Source organism: Artibeus jamaicensis, unplaced genomic scaffold (genome assembly GCF_021234435.1).
Source record: "Artibeus jamaicensis isolate MK-2021 breed Jamaican fruit bat unplaced genomic scaffold, CSHL_Jam_final scaffold_1964, whole genome shotgun sequence".
In the NCBI taxonomy this organism is placed as follows: domain Eukaryota; kingdom Metazoa; phylum Chordata; class Mammalia; order Chiroptera; family Phyllostomidae; genus Artibeus; species Artibeus jamaicensis.
Genome location: NW_026522030.1, coordinates 56,059,960 through 56,082,550, shown reverse-complemented (window position 1 = coordinate 56,082,550; position 22,591 = coordinate 56,059,960). Strand labels below are relative to the sequence as shown.

The 22,591-nt window shown below is 46.2% G+C and overlaps 1 protein-coding gene across 1 annotated transcript in view; it reads right to left on the bottom strand.

The window, feature by feature from the left end:
- Positions 1 to 9,236: 9,236 nt before the first annotated feature.
- Positions 9,237 to 22,591, bottom strand: part of ACER2 (alkaline ceramidase 2) — a 32,761-nt gene continuing 19,406 nt past the window's right edge. Inside the window, exons 4-6 of the mRNA XM_037132353.2 lie at positions 20,843 to 20,980; positions 15,860 to 15,997; positions 9,237 to 13,473 (exon numbers count right to left, since the gene is read on the bottom strand). Coding sequence (XP_036988248.1) covers positions 13,287 to 13,473; positions 15,860 to 15,997; positions 20,843 to 20,980 — 463 coding nt within the window. The 3' untranslated portion in view covers positions 9,237 to 13,286. The remainder of the gene's footprint in view (positions 13,474 to 15,859; positions 15,998 to 20,842; positions 20,981 to 22,591) is intronic.

Below are 22,591 nucleotides of genomic sequence, written 5' to 3'. Positions count from 1 at the left end.
AGACAGGATATCGCCCTGGCTGGTGTGGCTCAGTGGATTGAGCTCCGGCCTGAAAACCGAAAGGCCGCTGGTTCAATTCCCAGTCAGGACACATGCCTGGATTTCAGTCCAGATCAGAAGATGGGGGCATGTGAGAGGCAATCAATTGATGTATCTCTCACACATCTATGCTTCTTTCCCTCTCTTTTTCCCTTCCTCTCCCTCTCTAAATAAATAAAATATTAAAAAAAAAGGAAAGAGGGTATTGTTGGACAGTCACTAAACTATGCTGCAGAAGAGAGGGTGGCCAGTGTCAGTACCCACTGTCACCAGCTTGAGCTGGTGTCACCCATTGAAGAGCACCATGAACACTCAGCCTATACCTTTACACACGGCCCTTCATCGTGTGCAAAGCAGTTTTACTGGCCCACACTCATAAAGCTGTTCCCCGTCCAGGCCAGGACTGCAAGTTCAAGCCAGAGTTCCAACCTCTGTTCCACAACCAGCTTACCAAGTCCAGTGGTTGGTTGGCTGATTATCCTGCAAAAGACTAAAAGCAGGAGAGCTTCTGTGGAGGATGACTGTGGGCAAAACTGGGGTGCCATCCTGGAATCCAGGCCAAGGGAGTGGCATCTGGAATCAGAAACTGCTCTGTGGACATGTCTTCTCCATTGTTCTTCCAGATCAGGTAGGTTTCAGAACCTGTCTATGGGTTCGCCAGAATTCCCTGTAAGGCTGTTTCACGCTTTGACATCCCTGTCACTGAGATTCTGTGGCCCCACCTTGCCCCAAGGCCTTTCCCCTGCCACGTGCTCATGTATCCCCTCCTTAACTGAAAGCAGCTTCCGTGGGTCTCTGTGACCTCCCGAGGGCGAGCTGGGCAGGGATTTGCTCAGAGACCCGCCTGGATCCCCAGCTGGGCACAGTACCAGTATCCACCTCAGGCTGTGAGGACTCAACCAATTAAGGCTTGAAAAGGACTTAAACTGTGGTTGTGCCTGGATGTGGGGGCACACACATGGATATTCGCAATTTTTAAGAGAAAGATTGACAAATATGACCACTTAAAATGTTCCCATATTTGCAAGTTAAATATAAGAACAGTAACAGTAAATACTATATTCAAAGGGCTCATTTTCTTATTCAATTCAATTTTTTTAAAAAAGAAAACACCAAAGTCTCACAGGTGGGCATCAGAGAAAAAGCAGTCGGTGACTTATTCACTGAATGTGTGTGAATTATCTCACCCGCCCTCACCCAGCCCCGTGAACTACACCGTCACTGCCCCCCACCGATGAACAGTTGCCATGACCAGGGTCTCGAGATAACATGTCTTTATTGAACATTTCTATCCTATAGCACAGTCTGCAGTGCACAATTTTCAAGTGAAGTATTTAGGTCTTGGTCCCCATTCCACCATCTGTGGTGTGATCCCTTCCCCAGCGGCTTGGGTGGCTAGAAGGACCTGATATCTTTCACCCTCAGCATCAGCCAAGTAAAATTTCACACCTCCCTTTGTTCTTGACGATGCATACCCACTCCTGGCTCAACTCGGTGCAACGTACAGCTTAGCCCTGCAAAGGGGGTTGGGGGGAGATTTCCGAGGCCACCTGACTTGAATTCAGGGGCTTCTCCTTAAGTACAGCTGAGGCCAGGAGGCCTCAGGGAACCCAGGACAAGCAAGGGCCTGATGTTGCCCATGGACACAACCTGGGGATGTGTCTCTCAAACTGGGCCCCCAAGAAACCTCAGGAATCACCCCAAGGCCATCTGGGAACGGAACTAAAAGGATCAGGTGGTTCAGAAGTTCTGCTTGTATCTTATATACGGTTTTTATGTGAAAACCAGTTTCTATTGCTAAAAACAGTCTGCAGGCCCCTGTGCTAGTCCAGCCTTTCTCCATTAAAAAAAAAAAAAAAAAAAATGGAGCCTGAGGGAGAAGAGCTGAAGCTGTGACCCAAGCCTCTGTCCCCAGCATCCCAGCCACACCCTTCACCCTGCACAGCCAGGCTGTGAGACCTGGGAGTTTGCTGTGACCCGAGATTTGGACAATCAAGTCCCTTACCAGTGTGCTGAGCACCTCCAGCCTGCCCAGCACTGGAGGAGTGTGTCATCGGGTAGTATCGGCTCACTTGCAAGAGCCAGAAAACCCAAATAACAGCTGATCAAACAAGATAAAAGATTTTCTCTATCACATAGGCAGTCCAGGGTTGCTAGGGCAGCTCCAGGAACTTCTAGGACCCCAGGCTCCTTCCAACGCATGCCTCGCCTGTCCCGAGGGAGGGCCGTCGGAACTCCAGGTACCACACCTGCATTTCAAGAAGCAGAAGGCAGGCAGGGGAAGAATATAGGAAGAGGTGGAGAGATCAGTCATTCTTAAAGGAACGATATCAGTCAGGTTCTGCAGAGAAACAGAACCTGAGAAAAATGATAGATAGATATGTTACAGAACAGGGCCAAGCGGGGGGTGCATGATATACGATCACCAAAAGTAACCCCCACTAGGTTTGCATTGTCCGCCACCAGAGGAAAGACGTCTCTCAATGCCAAAGATTTGTGAAGAGGAAAGGAAATGTTTATTTAAAGCATTTAAATGTTTATACAGAATTAAAGTAGTAACCCAATGTCTTTATTAAAACCCCCAAGTCCTTTAAAACCCCCACAAACATGCACAGTCCTTCCTTCTCCCTCTGCTCTAGTCTGGGGGACTGTTATCTCAGAAAAAGCAGACGTCCATGATTCAGGCTCCCGGCACCAACAGCTGTGTCGCCGTCAGGATCTCCAGTTAATCCAAAGCCATGTGGCACCTTCTCATGGCCCACCAGCAAGAGTCCTTTCACCCCTTTTCTTCCCGGCAAAGTTTCTCCTGCTTCCTAAGCCATATAGCCAAAGGGAGCACCCCAAAGCCACATGGTTCTCTCCAGGCAAAGCTGCAGGGGTCCCCACTCTGCCAAAAGCGTGTAGTTCTCCTCACAATGGCTGCCATGTCTCGGTTTAAACCCCCTGTGCCAATCTTCCTCTGCAGCCCCATTTCCGACTCCTCACACTGCTTACACCTGCCAGCATTTCCACATCCTTCCAGCTTTACTGGGCTGCCATTGTGAGTCTGGGCAGGCGGCCCCATGGCGTGGAGCCAATCTTCTCCAAGCTCTCATCCAGGCACTGTAACCAGGAGGAGTTACCTCCCAGTTAAGACTTGGGTGGAAGTCATTTTCATTCCCCTGGCTCAAAGCATGGCCACAGCTAGTTAACACATCTATGCAACCAGTTAAAGGTTAGAGATATATTAAATGACCCTGCCAGAGGTTAGCTGCAAAGTCGTTGCTGTACAAAACAGCTCTCGATGGCCCTGCTCCATGTGTCCCTTCCCCCAACTCACACCTGTAGCGGGAAGGACATCTTATATATTTTTCTAATATTTTCTGGACACCTTGAATTCTGGACCCCATTCCAAATCCCTATTTGGAGCTCCCCTCTTGGCTGCACCCTGTTTAGATGATAGATAGATAGATAGATAGATAGATAGATAGATAGATAGATAGATAGATAACATGATTTATTACAAGGGATTGGCTCATATGAACAAACTGCAAGCCCAGGAAAACCGGTGGTTTAGTTCCAGTCTGAGAACCAGGACCAAACACAAAAACCGGACTACCAGGAGCACCATCGTCCCAGTGCAAGAGAAGGTGGACGTCCAGATGTCCAGATGTCCCCGCTCAGGCAAAGAGCAAATCTGCCCTTCCTCTGCCTTTTGTTCTGTTCAGGCCCTTAAGGGGTTGGGTGAGGCCCACCCACAGCAACCTGGTTTATCTTCTTTACTTAGCCGGCTGGTTCAAATGCTAATTTATTCCTGTGGCTCCTCCCAGACACCCAGAAGTACGGTTCTACCGGCCATCGGTGATCCCTTGCCACCCAGTCAAGTTGACACATAACATTGGCCATCCCAGAAAGCTTCCCCCAAAATGTTATTACCTCAGGCAGAACTGACTGGAAAAAAGGAAGGAAAACTCAGACTTTCATTTCAGACAGCCGTTTTCACGGCTGAAAATGAGAACTTCTATTAAAAAGACAGAAGGAGAAATTATTTGGGGGTAGGCAATTGGCAGTCCCTGCCACTCAATAATTACTTAATTAATCTTAATAACAGCCCTATGAAGTAGCACCTACTATCTCCATCTTACAAATGAGGAAACTGAGGCCTAGAGATTCTCCACAAGGTCTCGTACTCGAAATCCCAGCGTCATCTGACTGAAACTCACGAGAGACCCTAAACCAGAACCACCCAGCCAAGCCGCCCCTAAATTCCTGACCCACAGAAACCGAGAAATAGTTAATGTGTGTGTTTGTCATACACGACTTACTTCGGGGCTAATTTGTTGTGCAATCACTCCCATAGCTGTATGTCTTCCCAGACAATTGCATTTAACAGGGAGCCCTTTGAGAATTTCCCCAAATAGCAGGAAAAAACCTGGGCTCAAGTCAGAGAAAGTGGATGTGGGTCCTGCTTCCCACTCAGCAAAGCTACCTAACCTGGGGAGGGGTGCCTCAGGGCTCTGGGCCTCGGAGTTCTCATCTTAAGCACCTTTTAAAGGGAAAGGGGCAATGTTGGCCTAGAAGGTCTCTCCAGTCCCTTTGGCTTTACCATAAGGTGGAGGACGAAGCTCCTTTACCTTTACCTGGTAAAGCTGTGGGAGCCGAGCGTGGTGCCTTGGACCAGGCCAGCAGCAGCTCAGCTGGCTGCAGCCTGTGGCCACTGGAGGAAAGGAAGCCTGGGCCTCTCCGGAGGTGGCCCCAGGCTCCCCCCACCCTGAGTCCAGCCTCCTGAGACCCATTGCCCTAGTGGGGAGCTTTCACTGAACTAGTGGAAGCTGTGGAAACTGCCAATCTCCTTGGGTGGAAATTCCTGGGAAATGGTTACATGGACTACGATTCAACGTGTCTGGAAAAGACTCAAGACCTAACTCACAAAACGCCATGGAAAAGGACAGCCGGAATTGTTCAGGCCTCCTGGCCAGAGAAATACCTCTACATCAGTGGCTCTTGACCAGGGGCTGTCGTGCCTCTCAGGGCACATTTGAAAATGCGTGCAGACATTTTGGGTTGTTGCACCTGGGCAGATGTATTGGGGCCAGGAATCCTGCTGAATGTCCTGCAGTCTACAGGACAGTCTCCCACAACACAGACTCCTCCAGCCTGGAATATTAATAGTGCCAAGGCTGAGAAACCTGCTCTCAGCGAAGACATTCCTGAGAGCGAAGGACAGAGGTGCTCACAAAACAAGGACCTTCCCCCAACCCCCACCCAAAGTGAGGGCGAAGAAGACTCTTTCTTGAGGAAAAGAAATCTGCAAATAGATCAGGGTGAGGGTACACTGAAGAGAGCATGTTCTCTCTCTCACACACACACACCACATACTCACACACGCTCACGCATGCGCACCAACACCTCCACCTCTGGCTCTGCTCCCGGCATTGCTTCCATCATTTCTGGGCAGCTGCTGGTGGCCCTTCTGAGTCGGGGATGGAGACCCTCAATGCAGGGATTTAAAACTTGGGGCAGAACCACACAGAGGCAGAGCCTGGTTGTGAGGGGACTGAAATGTTTACACTTTAGGGGTACACCTTAAAAATTTAAGAACAAGGCCTGGAAGGGGACTCCTGCTAGTTAGGGAGCCCTGCTCGCTGCAGTGCAGAGGCGGGAGTGACAAGCGACGGTGGGGCCCTCATAGAATGGAGAGAAATTGATGGCCCTGTGATGTTGGGAAGTCCAATTAAGAGGACCTACTATTAGGTGAGATCCAGGCAACCAAGGACAGGGAGGATTTCCTCTGGCACCTGAAAGCGGCCCTACTTACTGAGAAGGTGCACAACTTTAAGAAAAATGTAAGTAAAGGCAAACGTGAGGTGCCTACTGTACATCCAGAGATGGCCCAGAAGGAGCTGGACTGCAGGTCTGTCCCCAGAGAAAAAGAGATAGCCTTGACTGTGGAGCCAGAAGAAGGAAGAGCCCCATGTACACATTTGCCATCACATGGGAGGGGACGGGGAATGGGGTGTGGTTCCTCAGCGCAGCCACACACTGTCATCCGGGACTGTCGGGTGGTAGGTTATCTTGATTATTGCCTGCCACGTATTGAGCATTTACTATATACCAACTGCTACTCTACACCTAAATCATTTGTATTAATGTGATCGTTTTGAACATGATCATCCCAGTTTGGTGTCCACCTATATGAAAACCTTTACCTCCTTTGCCATTTTACAAATAAGATTAAATCTGCCCTGGCTGGTGTGGCTCAGCGGTTGTGTCAGCCTGCGAATCAGAGTCCCCACTTTGATTCCAGGTCTAGGGCATATGCCTGGGTTGCAGGCCAGGTCCCCAGTAGGGGGCGCTTGAGAGGCAACCACACATTGATGTTTCTCTCCCTCTCTCCTTTTTTCCTTTCCCCTCTCTAAAAAATAAACAAAATCTTTTTAAAAATAAGATTAAATCTTTTGTGAAAGTAGAACTAAATTTAAGAGTTGAAAGTACTGGGTTCAGCCCTGGCTGGGTGCTCAGGTGATTAAAGTGTCGTTTCAGTAAGCCAAGGTTGCGGCTTATTTTCCTGGTCTGGGATGACAAATTGACTCTCTCTCAAAACAAAACAAAACAACAATAAATAACGATATTAATAAAAAATCAAGCAATAGGCTCAAATTCTGATTCTCCACTTAATATCTGGGGTCAGCCTCAGTTCTATCCTTCAAAACAAAAATCACAATAATCATTGCCTCACAAAGTAGTTGCGAAGAGTAAATAGGACAATTTATGTGAAAGGTAACTAATGTGATGGGCTCCCAAATAAGGTTTGTTTTTTAAAAATAATAATACTCTGGGGGAGAATACCAATTCTTTCGCCAGCTGAAACTACATATTAAATGTTCTTCATGGGCCATCGGTTAAAGCCCAGAATTCTCAAATCCTAACCCCTCCCTGGTCAAACCTCCCACTCCCCCATGCCTGCCTCCCCAGCACTGTTAATTCTTGTGCAAGGATTTCAGCAGAGCTAGTGGTCTCCGCCCTCTCCACGCGCAGCACAGAGCCCTCTGCAGCTAGTACTGCAGGGAACACAAAGCAGGCATTTGCTAAGCCTTGATTCGAGCCGTATTCAGCCTTAAAGACCCTGGGGGTTGTACTGGCATTTGACTTGTGTAAATGAAACTATTAATCCCAAAAGTTAAATTTAACTCCAGTGGATTAAGAAAAAACTCCTCTAGAGCACATCTATATGGTTTTATATGCAGGAAAACACTTGTTTTATGGCATTTGGTGGATTTTTAAAAATCTATTAAGATCAAAAACCTGAAGGGTGAAGAATGAGTTGGTGGAGAAACAGAGAGGAAGAAAAAGGCATAGAGATGCTTTTAAAAAATCCAAGGGAACACACTTGGGACCAGAAAGAGGTTGCATAACTTGTGGGAGTTTTAAAACAATTGTATTTGAGTTCTGGGATAAGGCACAGTTGTAGCAATTGGGATGGGCTTCACGTGTCGCTGGTAGCAATACCCATAAAGGCCATAAGATGGCAATATTACTCCAGGAGTCTCTCCAGTCTGTCCCGAGCAGCCGCTCCAGCTTTCTTTATTCACGTGCATCTCTCTCTAGCTGACGTCATTAATGCCATCGTGCATTTTCTATCATTTCACGCTCCTGGCCTTACTTTCAGCCACTTTCCCATCACCAGTCCAAGTACAAAAATAAATTCGACCTACTTCATTGCTATTCGTTACATTTTAAAAATAGGTTTATGTTTTCTGATCTCAATTGTAAAAGCAGAAGTCTTGTTTTAATGAGAAATCATTAATTTTAAAAAAGAAAAAACACCTCACATGAGGTTGATATTTCCTTTTCTGTAAGTTTATACCCAAAGAGACTTCCCAGGGAAACTGGGTGTCACCAGGCCTGGAGGTGGTCAGAGACTGAAGTGCCCACTGAAGACGAAGGTAACTCGTTCACCTGGAGGGAGGGGCTGCCAGCCCCTTTCAGACGGCGGAGGCTGAGCCCTGGCCCCGAGAGAATGAAGAATGAAAATCCAAATTCCACACTTAAAACTTTTTTTATTATGGAAAATTTAAACAATGCAAAAGTACACAAAATGGTATTCCAGGCCCAGGTACCATCTTACTGTGTGTCTGAGACTAAACCATGGAACAGGCTGTGAGGAGAGTGACTGTTCCCAGTTTTCCAGGAACACAGTTCCCGGCCCCTGTTTGCCCTGTTCTGGCCCCTCCTAATGTCGAGTCTTCCCAAGAGAAGGGGTCTGGGGAGCGCGGGTCGGAGGGAAAGCCGAGCTGTGTGGACACGTTTCAACACCACCAGGGATTCGAACCCCAGCGTAGTGTACTGTCACGCAGGAGGGTTTTTGTTTTGTTTTGTGTTAAACCAGGGTGGCTTCTAGGGTCATCTGAATGCCCAGAAGACAGTAAGGACAGGCATTTTCCTAGGGTGAACGTCCACTGCCTCCACCAGACTGTCAAAAGGCTCTGAGGCGAGGCCTTGTCCCCTCACTCTGCCAGGAAAAAAGGTCTTAAAAACCAGTGGTTACACAGATGATGATAGTTTGGTGTCCTTCTCTAATGGTCCTATTACTCTAAAATATGATGGCCTTTGAAAGATTTAATTTTTAAAAACTGTCAGAAATTGTAAAAAATAGGTACAGAATTTTCCTGCTAAAGTCTCTTACTCTTTCGAAATGTCTTATGAGCCTCCTTCCAGAGACTGCCTAAAATCCAGCATGAATTATTTTCTATATTTGAGATTTTATATCCATATAAATACAGAATCTTTTAAAAAATGTTCATTTATTGATTGATTGTAGAGAGAGAGGAAGGGAGAAAGACAGAGAAACATCCATTTGTTGTTCCACTTATTTATGCATTCATTGGTTGACTCTTGTATGTGCTCTAACTGGGGATCGAACCTGCAGCCTTTGTGTATCGATGCTCTAGCCGACTGAGTTACCTGGCTGGAGCTTAATTACAGAACTTCTAATAAAACTAATCTGCTTTTAGGTACCTCATACTGGAAATGTTCAGATGTATTTATTACATAGCTCTGAGCAGAAACTAACAACTATACTAATTTTAACTATGTTTAATAATGATTCACTAATCAATGAGTTTGGGTAAATGTACTTTGCTCTGAGACCCATTTAATGCCCTTTTTACGCAGATATTTCAAAAATCATTGTGTAAATAAACACAAACATACACGTATTTATTCACAGAAAATGCCTTTATGGCTTTAATATCAAACACAGCTGTCATAGTTCACAGAAAGAGCATAAAGTGCAAAAGCTCCATTTCAAAAGGCCTTAAATTACTCCCAAAACAACGGAGGTCAAATGCGGCCACAGCCGGCAGGCACACCACCGTGACACATCACCCCCCGCGTGGCGTGCAGAAGAAGGCATCAATCAGAAAATACTCTATTTGCTATCATTGTATATTGGTGGCTATAAAATACTCTTAAATCTGGTTTATTGTATAGAGAAAGATATAATTCAAACAATTAGTCCTTAGAGTAGGGGACGTTAAAAACAAAGTCTGTAGAAGAATAATGTCTATAAAATCTATAAAATCCATAGAGGATGGCAACCTGGCCCGAGGCTTCCCTTCGTCCAGCTGGGCTGGCAGCAAGGAGATGGCTGTAAAAGGTTCCCAGTCCCTTCAGGAGCTCCGAGAGGGCTCTGGCTCGGCAAGCTTCGGCCCTTCCCTGCGGTGCCTAATATTGCGGAAGGGCCAGGGAGGGTGCAATCCCAGTCCCGGAGCCTCCAAGCCAGTGCTGGCTCATACAAGCACGCTGAGCGGTGGGAGAGGCTTTTACACACCCAAGAAACCCAATGCACAGAACAGGGGATGGTGTTTTCACAAAGCATGTCTGACACCATCAGACTTGGTCCCCGCAGAACCTCTGTGATTTGTAGTAATGTTTTAGGTGCTCTTCAGAGGGACAGGCTCAGAGTTCCCCCAGATGGAGCTTGTTACCAAGAGATTCAGATATCTGCACCCCAATTATCTTAAATATGTTCACTGAAGTACGTTTTATAATGATACCACACTCATAAAGAGGAGCAAAGATTTCTTTTTTTGAAAATCAACAATCAATTGAATAGTATTAAACAAGAATCATTGACTTCATCCCTTGGTAACATTGTTTTTCACTATACTAATTCCAGTTCCTTCTGGATATTGATTTTGGGCAAATTCTAACCAGAACAAAAATCCGACAGCCATGCTGAGCGACGGTGGTGACCTAACTGCCAAGGTCAAATCTCCTCTTCCCTGCCTCAACGGTTGGGAGGTGGGGGCGGGATTCTTGATTGCACATTAATGAAATGGGCCCTTCACTTATTTTAAATCAGAGGACACCAAACCCTGTAGAGGTATACATTTAACAAATATTTCCTATTCTTTGTCAGTCTAAGCGCAGGAGCATATCACAAAGTAGAATTCAGCCCACTATTTCTGAGCGCCCGTTCACAGCAGGCTAGATGGCCAGGGGAGACTCAGTAGTCAGTCCGAATCCAGTGATGAGTTCTCAAGTGTGTCGGTAACTCTAGTGGACTTCAAACCCTGCTCCTCGTGAGAAATACGCAGCTGGCATTTGCCTTCCAAACTACAGGGTAAACTGTCAGCTCTAAAAGACATTTACAACTGTAACAGGAAAAAAAAGACAAGAAGGAAATATACCAAAATATTACCAATGACTGTGTTTGAGCTATAGAAATAGATTACTTCAGCTTTTTTATAGTATCCCAATTTTCTTCAAAACAGCATGTAGTGCTATAAAAGATTATAAATATATATAAAACTATAAATATGAATGATGCCATAAACCTAACTTAAAACAAGATCAGTGTACTCTGCTCTCGTGACTTACCACCATCCCACACTGGCAAGCTATAGTGATTGCTGTTCAAAAGAATTATGATTTGTCCTTCGCATCATACCCCATTCCACACTCCTTTCTCAGGCCTCATCTCATTAAAACCAGTTTCTAGTAGGACACTGTGTTCTTCACGTCAGAAGCATCCCTTCTGACACGTGAACTCAGCCATTCGTGGTAGAGATGGGAATAGCCCAGAGAGACAGGGCACACACTTCCTTACTTCCAGCAGTCACATTTTATCCCTATTTCCGAAGGACACTCAGAAACTTCCAGAAGGCCAAAGACTTGGGATGGAAGGTAGTGTTCCCCAGGGAACCAGCCCTGCATCTGACCGTGGGAAATGGGCCATCCTAGACCGTGAGGACAATGCTGCCCTAGCTGAGAACCCTTGAGACAGAAGGTAAACCCGAAATACACAGATAACATCTCTCCTCTCCACTTCTCCTTATCTACACTTCCACACGAAGGCCGCTGGACTTAACATACATCAAACCCCTAATCGAGAGCATTTTATTCTGCAGAATGAATGAAACCAGAATCCATACCTGCCAAATCAGCCTGAAGAGAGGACGATCTGATGTTCCCCTTGTAAAAATTCTAGACCTGAAACCCAAAGGACTCAGCAGTTTTCAATTTCTGTTTCATGAACCACCTAGGTCTCGAGGAGGTATATTAGAGGTTCCTGAAACATTTCATTCAAATATCATTTAAAAAATATTTTTACACTATAATATAGCAACAGGCACACTCATTCAATACCGAATGTTTCTACCTGGAAAAACACCAAATTGTTCACTTGCATGTCACTGCCTGATACATAATTAAGGAAATGCTATAAGTTTAACCTTAAAAGAAATTTAAGCTAATAAAATACAACCTATTTCATACATTAGGGTTCCATAAAGATGTCTTACTGCAAACAGGTTTCTGCTGCTAAAATAATTTGAAAACCACAGAAATAGGATAAAGTCATTCACTCTGAAACTCCGAAACCAGTTCTTTAATGGGCTTTTCACCTCAGATCCTGTGCAAATTCTGGCCAGAGTAAGAGTTCCTGAAGATGCCGAAAACCGCTGCTGCCCCCCTCTCAGAGACGAGAGTGGCGTGCTTCCCGTCCGCACCAGAAGGACGTCTGGCCTGCCCTTTCTCCCGTCTGGCCTGCCCTTTCTCCCGGCGGGACATTGCAAAGCTGGAAGTGCCTGAGTTACCGCGAGTATCCCTGAGGTCCTGCATTCCCACCTCAAACCTTCCCTCCATCCCAGTGAAGAGCAGATTGAACTGCAGCCAGTGTCAACGTAGGTGAGAAAAACTCCGAAGGCAACAGACGCGCCCTGCTGCACCCGCCAAGGTCCCAGCAGCCAGTGTGTCGTTACTGCCAGCACTTAAGAAGAGCGACCAAATGGTCCGAGAAACTGCAGGAAGCACCTCACGCTGTGAGAGGATGGAGTGTAATTCCCACAGCAAAAATTAGGGAAGGAATGGGGGAGATTCTTGAGCATAATTTCCAGACAGCATACAAGAGGGTTCCAATGAGCACAGGTTCCAAAACTCCGTGTTTGTCCCAGATTTTGAGCCAGGACCCCTCCGACATCACGACTGCCACGAGCCCTCTGGCCTGTTACAGAGGTCAAGGGGAGGAGAGAAGGGGCGTCTGTGTAGGGACCGCAGCTATTCCCTGTGCATCTGAGGCTACTGGGTGGGGGTGGAGGGCATTCAAGGTCAACATTTAAAAACTTTGTCATCTTCTAGAGTGGCTTAAAGTAGAGAGTAGTTTTTTGGCGTAGAGGGGTTTTCTCGCTAGCTTGACCCTCCTCCGAGGTCGAATCTCCATCTCTCAGCAGAGGTAGAAGTGAAAGGTTACAAAAGCCGCGTCAGACCTGGGTGATTGGGAGCTGCACGTGCATAACCAGCTTCCGTAGCCACGAGTCTTGTGCGCGTTTCATCTGTCTGGTTTTTGTTTTCAGATGGGTTTCCCAAATGAAAATCCGGCATCTCCCATCAGACAGTCGGAGGGTGTCATCTGTCACAGGACTGTTGTCCGCAGGGGCGGTGGGATCTGGAGCTGGCAAACTCCCCAGGAAGCGAGGGTCTACGCAGCACCGAGTCCCCCATCGCCACAAAGGACACAGCCAACAAGCCACTGCCTCTAAAAGTCACGTTGCCGAGATGCACCCAATGCCCTCAGCCGTCTACTTGCCAACCTCGGGGACAGTGGAGTCCAGGTAATAGACAGCTAGTACAAGCCAAGGGAACTAAATTTAAAAAAAAAAAAAAAAAAAAAAAAAGACCCACCCCCAACTCTGAGAACCCAGGGCTGTCTCTGCCGGCAGGAAGCCCGGGGACCAGAACCCCTGAGCAGAGAAGCCGCCTTTCCGTCACGTGATCTTGACTGCGGATTTCTTGGTGGCGCAGAGCAGGGATACATAGGGGACGCCGATGAAGGCCCACTTCTCGCTGGGCCAGAACCTGATGACCGGACCTTGCTCGGGGATCTCGGAAGCAGCATCAAAGTAAGCGAAGCACACGCAGCCCAGGTAGGCGGCCAGGCAGATGAGGATGTGCCTGCGAAGAGAGCGGAGGTGAGAGCGCGCAGGTCCCCCCTCTGACCCCACCCACCTCTCCGGCTCCGAGGGACTCTTCCCGGGAGGGCGGGGTGAAGGCGGCCGAGGACCCCCGAAGTAGAGGAGAATGAACATCTGGAGCAAACAGGGCCTGTTTTAGAATGTTCTAAATTATTCCGGCTTCATAACAGGACCAAAGGGCAACCATCTTTGGGATTCAACCAAGACTGAGGCCCGAGGATTTAAAATAGGAGGTAAGAGGATGGAATTATAAAGCACCCAGGCTATGAAGTATTAATGGGACACAAAAATGAAGATAATATACAGGCATTGGTAAGGAAAGTTGTCCATGACCTAGTGTTTGGTTTAAAAAAGGAAAAAGGACCAGCGTGCATCAGGAATAGAATGCTATTTTTCTTTTTAAAAAGCAGAATTAGAGAAAAATATATATACACACATATGTAAAAATCAGGAAGGATATACCTCAGGCTGTGAACAACTGTTATCCCTCTTTGGTATATGGAATTAAGCAAGCTTCTCTCTCCCTGTATTTCTGGGTTGTTTAAACTTATTATTTAAAAAACAAATATGCCATTCTATAACTGGGACAAAACAATGGTTCGATTTTGAAAATCAAAGCAGAAAGTACAATAACTTAGAAACAAATTGTTTAAACCAAAGTTATTACAGTCTAATCTTTGAATTTTACTTAAATCAGGTGTGACGAGGGAACTCAGGTTGACAAAAATGTACTGTATCTTGAATGAAGCCATTTAACACAGGTGGATACAAATATCAAAGTTCAATAATCAACAAAAGAAAAATGCAATCAAGATATAACCAGAGACATTGAAATCAAGAACAATCTAACAATAGCCAGAGGGGAGTGGGGAGGGGGCAGTGGAGAGAAGGGTTTTCAGGAACTACTGTAAAGGACACATGGACAAAACCAAGGGGGCGGGTGGAAGCAAGGGAGGGAGGCGGGTTTGGAGGGGGTGGGGGGAGTGGTGGGGAGGAAATGCAGACAACTGTAATTAAACAACAACAAAGTAATTTTAAAAATCAAATATCAAAGTTCATCAACATTTACACTTAAATCTGTGCATATTATTATTTGTAAATTATAGTTCAACAAATATATAAAGTGTGTATAAATTCGCTAGTGTGAGTTAAGGTTGAACCTAAGAAATACCAGGCAATGGACTCGAAGGCTGGAATTGCAATTTGAGCTGTTTTTATTTATTCTGCCTTTTGTAAAGAGTTCTGGAAGTTCCCAAGCCTTTAAAAAATTTGGGTTTTTTTTTCAATTCTAATTAACATACAATAATGGAAGTCCCCAAGTCTTAAACTGAGAGCAGATTGGGTCTCATGGTGGGTATATACAAGTTCACGTGTTCAAGGAAATGTAAGCAGATTCCTTCAAGCCATACAGTTTTAGGCATCTTATATACAAGTCAAGCTTCACCTGGATCTACATCTGACAAAGTTTTTCCAATTCTTTACTAATAGAATTCCTTCCTGGATGCTCTCAGTTTGCAAGGGACATTCCAAACATATTTCTCTTGGTCCTTGTTATTGTTTGCAATTGGTAGTCCTGGAGGACAGCAGGGAAAGTTGATTCTTGAGTTTTGAGCTGAATTGATTCCAAGGAAGGAAGCCACTCAATTTCCCCCTCAGCTTTCTGAATATGTAGGACTCCATACTTTATAACCTGCTTCTGTTTTACCTAACAGTGTATCCTAAGCATTCCTGGTGTAGATGTTCCAGTTCCCTCTTATCGAACTCCTAGGCTGGTTTTATAAAACCAGCTGGTGTCGTGAACAATTCACTTTACTTCTCTGGGCCTCGGTCTCCACCTGTGAGGTGAATGGGTGAGGCTGTCCCTAGGCGACCTGGGAGGCCCATGCTTTCACCTGGTCATTCAAACCCAAAAGGGAACTTGGGTTGACAAAAATGTACTATATCTTCAAAGAGGTCATATTTACCTAGTCACGGTTCCTGGTTGGACGTCCCCGTCCTTGTCCCCACATCTGTTCAAGACTCCCCCACCCCCCTCACCCTAGAGATCTAGCCGGAGCTCAAGTGACAGATTCGGTTTTCAAGCTCCATTATGCTTTAATAATAGAGCTAGAGGTCAGAGACCGGACTTGAAGCATAAACAATTCACTCTTTTTGTCCTGGCTGAGCCAGCTCCCTGGAGCCCATTCTGCTCCTGACAGTAGTTTCTGTTGCTTGGGAAAAGTCTGACAGTCTCTGTGAGGAGAGAGGGTTTCTGGGGCTCTGCTCTGTCCGCTGGGCACACCTGTGCACTCTGAAGGGAGAGCAGAGCCTGAGGAAAGTGCAGACCCCTGTCCTGCAGCCAACTCCCCCCACTAGCAGGGGCTTACCACACGCAGTGCAGGTAGGGAAAGTGGAAGGACGACAGCAGCTCACAGAAGGCTCGGTCACTGATCCAGCAGAAGAGGGCAAGGGTCCACCAGAGGCCCGAGAAGAGACCCAGCTTAATGACACGCACGTTGTCACACCTGCACAGGATCCAGAGAGAAACTCGCCATGAGCCCTGGTTTCCGCCTGCTTCACAGGCTGCTTGTCTGGTTCCTCATATCTCCCCAGCCCCTCAGCACTGGAACTCCCACCCAGCAAACCGTCACTCCACCAGCTCATGGATGCAAATCCCACATGTACACAGGTGACTCACAAAACCATACCTCTCTCCCAGGCCTCTCCCTGACTCCAGACTTGTACACCCAACTACCTTCTTGACATGTCCACCTGATGTCTAATATAGATCTAAATTGAACATGTTCATAATAAACTCCAAACCTTCCCCGTGTCCAAAACCTATTGTCCCAGTCCTCTAAGAAAAAAGTCATTCCATGCTTTCAGAAGCTCAGGTCAAATGTATACACAATTTATTTTGTAATCTAAAAAGCAAAATAAACAGGCCTCTAGCCTTGCCATTTTAAAAGATGAAATGAAAAGATGCAAATATCAACAAATACATTGGCAATTAGTCTGAAACAAGAGGATCTATGTGCACTTGGTTTCAATAAACCCAGAAAGTTTGGCTTAAGGAACACACCCATACAGAGAGCTGGAGATGCAGTTGTGTTTTGGATGACAAGAAAGGGGTGGAGTGTCACACGGGGTGACCAGTCCCATGGGGGCTGGGCTGGACGGACACCTGTGATGGGGAGGGAAAGCACTGCAGTCAGGATCGCAGGGCAGCCTGGGGCTGACCCTTCCTCTGTTTGCAAATGGGCAGACCTTGCTATGTGCCGCTGACCAGGCTTATTTGCAGGTGGGGCTCACCCAAACTTGACCTCAGTTGGGTTTTATTCCCACTTACTGGGGCTTGCATCAAAATGTCAATGTGAGGTTAAGTAGAAACGCAGATCAAAAGCAAGACCCTAAGTTGGGATAAAAAACTCTGAGAGTATCTCTACCATTCCTTCTCTTCTTGACCCTCTGTTGCATTCTTAAAGTTTTCCTTAATAATCAACTCATTCCTATAATCAGAAAAAAAGAAGTCTATTTTAGCCCCAGCTGGTGTGGCTCAGTGGTTTGAATGCAGGCCTGTGAACCAAAGGGTCACCAGTTTGGTTCCTAGTCAGGGCACATGGCTGGGTTGTGAGCCAGGTCTCCAGTGAGGGGCACAGGACAGGCAACCACACATTGATTTTCTTCTCTCCCTCTCTTTCTCCCTCCCTTTCCCTCTTTCTCTAAAAATAAATATTTTTTAAAAGTCTACCTTAAAATATTTTTGATGTAGCTGAGTCACTTGGAAATGTAATAACACCACACAATTCAGTAAATGCCAGATCATGACCCCAAGTCATAATAAATTTTATTCCCTCGTGGTCTGAGAGAAGGCTCAGAAAGGTCAATAAAAATATGAGAAGACTACAAACGAGCTCTAGGAACGAGGCTAATGAGAAAGAGAAAGCAGAACAACGGTCCCAGGCCTGCTTCCCTGAGCAGAAGGAAGATCAGTGAGAAACATGTCGCTGACATATGACACCTCGCGGCTGATGAGAAGCAGAGAAGAACCTGGAAGAAAATGTAAAGAGCGAAGGGGCCTCCTGGGGGCTGGGGATTTTCTCAGAACGGCCAACAGCCACTTTCTCTTTCCTGCGGCAGCTGGGGTGGGAACGGGCTCAGCACTGAACACGGGGCCTCCGTCCCTGTCCCCGTGGAGTCTGTGTGGAGCAGACACGTCAGATATGGAACGAAAAAACAGCACAAATACTATTTAAATTACAACCAGGATGAGTGCCATAAAGAAGAAGTGTGGGTTGCTATGACAGCATACACACAGCTGAGCCCCAACCCAAAGGATGAGCAGAAGTGAATGAAGCGGAAGAGTTAGAAAGAAGGGACAGCACAACCTCGGGCCTGGGCCTGGAGGAGCAAGACCACCTTGAGGCCACGGGAGGTCAGGGTGGGTGGAGGAGAGAATATAAGGGGGAGCTTTGTGTGGGGGAGATCAGCAGGCAGGGTCCATGTTGAGGAGTTTGAACTTTATTGAAACTGCAATGTCAACTAATAGAAAAATTACTGTGAGCCAGGGGGTTATTCAGGGAAGGAACAGCAAGCCAGGCTTCCAGCTTGAACCACTAGCTTCTGGCTAGTTTAGCATTAACTAGGTAAATGGAGCTCAATTTACTATGTCTGAAAATATTAAGAGAACCAGAAGAGGAAAAGGTAGAACAGGAATCTGGTTTCTGACCAGGTGAATTGAGATACCTGTGGCACAAGGACTTGGAGAGGCCAGGTCGGCAGCTAAGTGCATAATGGTGGAGGCAGAGGGAAGGACCAGGTTGAAGACATAAATCTGGGGGTCACTTGGTAATTAAAGCCATGGGAGTAGATGAGATATTTGGCAACTATAGAGGGGGCAAAGCAGAGGTGAGCTTGCACCTAAAGAGATCCGTACATGCACGGGTGTGTGGAGAAGGAGCTTACACAAGAGACTGAAATGAAGCTGGCAGAGTTAGAGCCCAGGAGGGTGTGGTGTCCTGGCAGCCACAGGAAAGAACATCTGAAGGGTGGGGGGCAGGGGTGAATTGTGCAAATAGTTAGGAGAACAACACAGAAGACCCAGGAGGCTGAAAAATTGTCATTGAACGTACAACCAAGAGGGCATGGGTACTGAAGTGGGGGCACAAGCCAGACGGGATTAGGTTAAGAGTAAAAGAGATGGAAACAGCTTTAAAAGAAGCTTGGCTGTGACATACAAGAGACAGAAAAGGTGGTGGCTGGAGACGGACATGGACTGAGCCCGGGTGGAGGGTTACAGAAGACAGGAAAGGGTCCAACCTTTCTAAAGGCTAATGGGAAGGACCCTTCCGAGAGGGAGGGATGACACAGTAGACAATTTACAGAAGCAAGGAAGATACAGGAGAATGGAGGGAATCATCAACAGGTAGAAAGACTGACCCTGGATGGAAGAAGGTATTCTGCCCATGATGCTGCATTGGCTAATGCCACAGTGACGGCCAATGACCTGGCGCAGGGACTGCTCTTCAGGGACAAAGATTTTAAGCATGGAACAGAAATTAGGTCCTTTATAAGTACCTACAAAGATTCGACTATTAAAGGAAAATATGTCTCCCTGCTGAAAGATCACAATTGTGAAACAGAATTTACTTAAACTTTAAATAAATAATTTATTTAAACTATAAGTGCCATAACCACCTGTCTTTCTCCATTTGCTCTTGTTTATGTATAACGAATTAAAAATATTTTACATTTCCTTAATAAAATTTCTTTAATAAAATTATAGGATAAATTGAGCGCGGGCCTGGGAACCAAGCAATCATGGTTCGGTTCCCAGTCAGGGCACATGCCTGGGTTGCAGGCCAGTTCCCATTAGGGGACTCACGAGAGGCAACCATACATTGATATTTCTCTCCCTCTCGCCTTCCCTTCCCCTCTAAAGATAAAGAAATAAAATCTTTTTAAAAAATTATAGGATAAAACATTATTAGACTCAAGTTAAAATGAAATTAGACTGCAGTGAATTCTCAAGAAACATAACTAGGTCCAGAACAGCCTACTCGCTTCAGGCCTAATAGAAGCCAGCACGACTGGAGCAACTCTTACAAATCCTTTTCAGATGTCTTTATCAGCTATTTAATGGTCTGTTTTCCAAGGAGCTTCAAGATCTGTTAGGGTTCTGAAAGGGGACTTCTAATGCCCCAGTCCTTGAAGGCTTCTCCAAGAAGCCAACAAGACGAGACCTGACAGCACCCTTCCGCAGCCAGCCAGCATGCTTTAATGCCTCTTCCACCACCTCCAACCCTGCCTGATACTGCTGACAACCAAAGCAGTCCCCAGAGGCAGAGCAATGGAAAGAAATGTCTCCTGTCAAAATGAAGACTGAGAGAAAGCTGGCTTAACATATCACACAGAGCAACTTTCACAAAGGTGGCTACATACAAGACTTCAGCTAAGACACCCCATACCCATAACAATGAGAGAATCATGCACACATACACAAAACTGGGCACACACACACAAGCATTTTCAAAGAGTATTCAAATAAGGGCCATAGTCAGATATCTATTAGTTGGGGCTAAAAGAATATAGTCACGTATACACAAGAGCTAAGTGAGCCCTTGCTAGTGTAGCTCAGTGGATTGAGTGCTGGCCTGTGAACCAAAGGGTCACCAGTTCAATTCCTAGTCAGGGCACATGCCTGGGTTGCAGGCCAGGTCCCCAGCAGGGGGCACATGAGAGGCAACCACACATTGATGTTTCTCTCCCTCTGTTTCTCCCTCCCTTCCCCATCTCTAGAAATAAATGAGTAAAATCTTAGAGCTAAGCTAAAATGTTTCTGGATATCAACTCTGAATTCTGAGTATACAACTTTCCAAAGCAAAATGCTTACACGAATATCAAAGGCTTTACCTGACAGGTTGGAAATAAGAAACTAGGTCTCAGAGAAAGCAGCAAAGTCAACAGTATTACACCAGAAGTCGATGTTACCTTGTACATAGAAGCTCATTCCTTTATCCTTCTGTGGCAACAGCCTCTTTAGGACTTTTCTCCTTATTCTTGACCTGTGAACGAATCTATTCTTTTTTCTACAGGTTTCACTCTAAGCTGCTTGGTCTAGGGCCATGCCAGGTCCTTGACCTGTTCCTGCTAAGCTAGCTTTGGACCCTCACGAGGTATTGCACCCATGAGACAACTGTTCCCCTCTTTCTGAAAATGAGATCAAACCTGCTTTCAAGGCAACAGTCAGGAACTATCTCTTCATGAAGAGTCAAACGCCTCCTCCACACTCGGGGGTAGTAAAGGCACCCGAAGCTGCTGCGCCTGTCCCAGGGACGCCCAGATGGGCAGGCAGGAAGAACCACACCCACCTCTTTAGCTCTGCGATGAGCAGCACAGTGCAAGGAACCCCCAGTGTCATCAGAGAGATGTTGTTGATGGCGGGCTTGACAAACGCCAGACACGTTGTAACTGCAGAGAGGGCGCAGACCACAGCCTTGAACCTGCCCCTGCAGTGGTGAAAGCAAGCCAAATCCATTAGCGAAGGAGGCCTCCCCTGTGGAACGTGGACAAGCTGCAGGCCCTGCTGGCGGGAATGGAAGCGGAAAAGAAATTGCACACTAAATGCACACAATGAGTGTGAGTGAAAGTCTAAAACCACTCACACTCACTGGCCCAATAATCCCACTTCTGGGAATTTGTCTTTAGGAAATAATCTGACATTTTCTAAGTATTTAGCCACGAGAACAATAAAATTAGAATCAACTTAAGTCCCTAAGGGTGAGATATGGATACCTGTTCTCTGAGTGTGACTTCTCTGTATCCTTTTCACCTGTTTTACTACCTGTTTTCTGAGTGTGACTTCTCTGCATCCTTTTCACCTGTTTTACAGCAGGATTTGGCAAACATCTTCTGTAAGAGGTCAGATAGTTAAAATGTTGGGGCTTGCAGGTCACAGGTCTCTGCCACAGTTACTTAACTCTGCCACTGCAGGCAGTGAGCAAGGGAATGGGCATGGCTTCGCACCGTCAACACTTGATGTGCAAGGACAGGCAGTGGGCCGGTTTGGACCACAGAACAGTTTATCAGCCCATGTTCTACAAGCTTCATAGTTTCAAAAAAATGCCCCGTTACTAGCATGCAGAAGTCAGTCTTAACACATTCTAACAGTGTCTATATTTACTGACAATCTGCAGGCTAGTGTGCATTGCAATTCTGTGTTGACAAGTTTCTGGCCTGGCAAATCTTGGAAAGTAACTGATACTGTCCCTCCACTCTTCAGGGGGGGTGCTTTCAGCAGGAAGAGCCAGAAACGGCGACGTGATCCTGCACACGCTCCATCTCCTCTCCCTGGGACTCCGTTTCCTTACTCATAAGCTGAAAGGCTGAACTAGATGATCTCTAAGGCCTCATCTATGACTGAAACATAAGAACTCGTGATTTTCCCGGAGTTTCTGTTACGAGCACAATTTACTTTGGCCAAGAGCCCTGGGACAGGTCACAGTTAGGAAACTAATTTGAATGACATTCCATTATAAAAAAAGCAAAGTGCATTGAAACCTTCAAAACACAAATGTACCTCTTAGAGGAAAATCATTTATCATCAAGGCACAGGAAATCATTGATCGAGCTGCCAACTTTCTGAGTGGAATGAGCAGGAATTGTAGCCCTGAACTTGGACCAGAGGAAAAAAATACAAATGGGAAAGGACCCAGGCAGCAAACCCCAGGAAAATCATGTTTTCCTGCTGGCCTTGGCCAGCATCCTTCGGCTACTAGGTAGAAGGCAGCCTGCGTGCCTACCCCCAACATGCACGTCACCCTGGGAGGCCCAGAACAACACTCACTGGGTTTAAGGTCCTGTGACACATGCCAAGGCTTTTGGCCTTTGTAGATTGGATAAACACATAATTAAAAAAACTTCTAAATTGTATCACTTGCCTGTATCACCTGCCCCCATCTAGTAGCTGTGGGTTCTCTGGCAAGTCACTGAACTCTCCCCAAGCTTCAGGTTTCCACATGGAGAATATAACACCTGCCTCATGGTGTTCTTGCAAGAATTAGAGCACTTCATACAGTGCCTGGTACATGGTGTGTGCTAATAAAATCCACTATTACTAT